Below are 4,661 nucleotides of genomic sequence, written 5' to 3' on the forward strand. Positions count from 1 at the left end.
CTTTGATAAGCAGTTCTTGATAATCACTTCTCAAAAATTATTTGTTATTATTATAGTTTAACATTATAAAATTAACAAAAATAATATAAAACTTATATCCTGGTGAAATAGCCACATGGTAGCCAAAAACTGTATATTCCCTTACTATTCTCTTGTCTGTTTGTGCATTCTTTCCAAAATAGGGACTTTTTAAAAACGCCATGGGACACAGGACAAATTGTTAAAAAATGGGACTGTCCTGCCAAAAGCGGGACATCTGGTCACCCTACTCAAGAAGTGAGATGGTAGGGAAACATAGAGTCCTATCCAGCTGTACACATGGTCCCTGACATAGGGTCTCTCAGTATTTCACAAGTTGACATCACTCACACATGATCTCCCACTCACATGAACAGTCAGCCTCCCCTCTCCCCTGATCAACCCACCTGTGGACCCCTGGAAACTGTCAGATACAGCTCACAATCAGAGGGGTATGCTCCCTCCCAGAGTTACAGACACAATCACACAGAGCCAGAAAGAGAGAGAGTGAAGGGGGCCTGAGTCTGGCCTGAGCATGCCCCAGTTGAGTCCATAGTAGAGGCCAGCTGAGCAGTTGCCCTGATTCCAGCCACCTGCCTCTGTGGGTCACTCCACCCACCAGCCTGCCCCAGCCCCATGCCGGTTTTGCCCCAGGCCTGATCTGGGAGTCTCGGTCCAGAAGATGAGGGACAGGGCAGCTCTTACTCAGCTCTGGGTTCCATGGTCCATGCAGGGTTGGCCTGGCTTGGCCCTTTCTCCAGGGGTCCTGGGGGCCTGTGCTAGTTTGGGGCTGGGCCCAGAGCCGGCTCAGCTTCCTGTGTGGCTGAGAGAGGAAGTTTAACGGGTGACGTCCCCAGACAAGGCCCTGCCCCCACCCGTTGTGAGAAACCAAGGCATCCTGCCTCCTGGCCTTCTCTAGGATGGGTGGGCAGTAAGTGGGCAGCCTCAGAAGCCAGACCCCCAGCTCCATCCTGCCAGGATGGGCCATGTCTGGTCCCTGCATTCCACCTGGGCCCTCACCTCTCCTTCCCTACCTTGCAGCAAACCAAGTTTCACAGTCTGTCTAAAGTTTCCATTTCCCTCAACTCTTCTTTCCCTTCTTTCCCTTCCACTCACACTGCCCATTCACTGTGCCTAGACAGTAGACATAGGGACCAGGAAGGCGGACAATAGACAGCACTGAACTTAGACACAGGGACAGACAGACAGGAAGTCACTGACATAGACTGAGTCCAAAACAGTCATACACAACAAGCAGACACAGACAGTGAGTCCTACAGTCCAAAATGTAGTCACAGACACACATGGACAAGGACAGAGAGACAGCATGCACAGAGGGCAATAAGTCTGACTCTAGCTGGAGATTCAGTACAGAGAGACAGCAAACAAGCATGGTCAGCAAACTGCAGATCCAGACACACACACACCCCTGAGCCATGCATACGGACAGGATAACAGAGAAGTAGGCCTGGGTGGTAGAAACACATAGGACACAGACACAGAGCAGCAATCAAGAAACAGCTGGGACCTGGCTAGACACGGAGGGACACAGCTGGACTCACAACAGCTGGACATACCCATGCCGACCTGTAGACTCAGAAAGACAGAGGCACCACAGTGGACAGGCATAACTGTTGAGACACACCTGACAGCAGAGAGACAGCACACAATCCAGCTACTCATGGTCACACACATACACACATCCTGCAGACATAATAGGAGAATTAAAATATAACATTTGATTGTACTGTGAGGTGTGAAACCACCTTGTGCCCACAGTCAAACTGTTAGAATTCCATCATCTATAAGCTGACACAGTCTGACAGACTAGTGCTATAGTTCAGATGTTGAAATCTAAATCTCCAATGCACTGGTATTATTAGGTGGGGCCTTTGGGAGGTGATTATGTCACAAGGACTCTGCCCTTGGGAATGGGATTAGTGGTTTGAGGGAGGCTGTAGGCCCCCCACCATATGAAGACACATGGAAAGTGCCTTCCAGGAGGAACAGGCCCTTGCCAGACACTGAATCTGCTGGCACCTTGATCTTAGACTTTCCAGCCTCCAGAAGTCTGAGTGATAAATTTCTGTTGTTTATGAATTATCCAGTCTAAAGTATTTTGCTATAGCAACCTGAATGGTATTTTGTATCTAAGACAATCAGATATAGATCCCACAGGTACTTAGGCACCCCTACACTCTCCTATCCCCAGATAATCCAAGACACACATTCATTCCTGTAAGCGATCCCCACTATTCTGGAGGACACTGAGAAGTAGGGAGAGTGTACAAGCACGTGAAACATACACCCCCCCCCCACTCCAAAGCCATACAGGTGGATGAGACCGAACATAGTTTGGAACCCCTTTTCTCTCCAAGGGGATGGGAGGGAGAGGGGCAGAGTCCTCAGAGCTTCTCTTTTTCCCCCTTATGCTCGGGGGGCCTCCTGTTGCCTTTTTTTTTTCCTTTTTGTTTTTGTATTTGAACTTCAATTCAGAAAAAATACCTAATGGCAAATGCATTGGGTTGGGATTTTTTTTAAAAAAAGGATTCATGCCCCTGATGTGTGATGTTCAAGTGGAGTTTTCTCTGCATCCTTTGGTTTTCTCAAGTTTTTTTTTTTTTTTTTTGGCTGGGGCTGGGTTTGAACCCACCACCTCCAGTATATGGGGCCGGGACCCTACTCCTTGAGCCACAGGTGCCGCCCACAGTTTTCTTTTCTTTCTTTCTTTCTTTTTTCTTTTTTTAACAGATTCTCCCTCCGCCATTCAGGGTAGAGTACCTGTGGCATCATCATAGCTCACAGCAACCTCAAACTCTTGGGCTTAAGTGATTCTCTTGCCTCAGCCTCCTGAGTAGCTAGGACTATAGCTGCTCACCACAATGTCCGGCTATTTTTTGTTATAGTTGTCATTGTCGTTTGGCAGGCCCAGGCTGGGTTTGAACCCGACAGCCCTGGTACATGCAGCTAGTGCACTAGCCGCTGAGATATAGGTGCCAAACCAGCAATTTCAAACTCTTGGGCTCAAACCATTCTCCTGCCTCAGCCTCCTGAGTAGTTGGGACTATAGGCATGTGTCACAGTGCTTGGATAATTTTTCTGTTTTAATAGAATATATGATCTTGTTTTACTCAGGCTGATCCTGAAATCCTGATCTCAAGCCATCCTCCTGCCTTGGCCACCTACAGGTGTGAGCCACCTCGACTGTCCAACCCTTCAGTTTCTGTGTTTGTCACATAAATAGGTAGCAGTGCCTGCTGTCTCAGAGACCCTATAAAAGGCTCAAGGAACTAATTCACATAAAATGCTTAGTACAAGATCAGGCCTGAATCATGGTTTTGATATGTTGATTATTCTGGGAGGAAGGTCAGCTAAAGGGTTAAGAAAATAACTGTGGAGCCAGCTAGACCTGAACCTACTCTTTTTTTTTTTTTTGAGACGGAGTCTCACTATGTCACCCTCGGTAGAGTGCTGTGATGTCACAGCTCACAGCAACCTTCAACTCTTGGGCTTAAGCAATAAGAAGTTCTCTTGCCTCAGCCTCCCAAGTACAGGTGCCTGCCACAATGCCTGGCTATTTTTTTTTTTATTGTTGTTGTAATTGCCATTGTTGTCTGGCAGGCCCGGGCTGTGTTCAAACCCGCCAGCTCTCTTGCGTGTGGTTGGCATCCTAGCCGCTGAGCTACAGGCGCTGAGCCTGAAGCTACTCTTTAATGTTTGTGTGACCTTAGGGAAAACATTTAATCTTTATGTATTTATTATCTATTGATATGTAACAAATCACTCTAAAACTTACACATCTATTATTTATTTATTTAGAGATGGCATCTTATTCTATCACCCAGACTGAAGTACAGTGGCATGAACATAGCTCACTGTAACTTTGAACTTCTGGGCTGAAGCAATCTTCCTGCCTCAATCCTCCCTGGGACTACAGGTATGTGCCACTACACCTGGCTAATTAAAAAAATTATTTTTGCGGAGATGCCTATGGCTCAGTGGGTAGGGCACCAGCCCCATATACTGAGGGTGGTGGGTTCAAACCTGGCCCTGGCCAAACTGCAACAAAAAAATGGCCAGGCATTGTGGTGGCGGGGACATGTGGTCCCAGCTACTTGGGAGGCTGAGGCAAGAGAATTGCTTAAGCCCAAGAGTTGGAGGTTGTTGTGAGCTGTGATGCCACGACACTCTACCCAGGGTGACAGCTAGATACTCTGTCTCAAAAAAAAAAAAAAGTAGCTGGGTGTTATGATGGGCACCTGTAGTTCTAGCTACTTAGTAGGATGAGGCAAGAAGATCACTTGAGCCATAGCACTCTATCCAGGGTGACAGAGTGAGATTCTGTCTCAAAAAAAAAAAAAAAAGAAAAGAAAAGAAAAGAAAAAAAGCCAACACCAGGTCTAACCCACACCCAAGGGAAGGAGATCACCTCAGGACATGATATGAGAGTGAAGATACTATTTTTCCTAGTTTTCTTTCCCTTTTATTTTATTTTTGTGTGTGTGTTTTTAAAAAAATTTTTGAGACATAGTCTTGCTCTTTCACCTGGGCTAGAGTATAGAGGCATCATAAAAGTGCAGTGGTGTTATCACAGCTCACTGCAACCTCAAATTCCTGGGCTCAAGTGATCCTCCTGCCTCAGC

The 4,661-nt window shown here is 46.8% G+C and overlaps 1 protein-coding gene across 1 annotated transcript in view; it reads right to left on the minus strand.

Annotated features, from left to right (window-relative positions):
- The window catches only part of DENND1C (DENN domain containing 1C), a 9,972-nt gene extending 9,112 nt beyond the window's left edge, over nt 1-860 (minus strand). The window contains exon 1 of the mRNA XM_023518046.1: nt 724-860. Within this exon, the coding sequence (XP_023373814.1) occupies nt 724-740 (17 nt within the window). The 5' untranslated portion in view covers nt 741-860. The remainder of the gene's footprint in view (nt 1-723) is intronic.
- Nucleotides 861-4,661: the final 3,801 nt, after the last annotated feature.

The sequence above is a fragment of the Otolemur garnettii genome, unplaced genomic scaffold, assembly GCF_000181295.1.
Source record: "Otolemur garnettii isolate 467f Iridium unplaced genomic scaffold, OtoGar3 scaffold00127, whole genome shotgun sequence".
Lineage (NCBI taxonomy): Eukaryota > Metazoa > Chordata > Mammalia > Primates > Galagidae > Otolemur > Otolemur garnettii.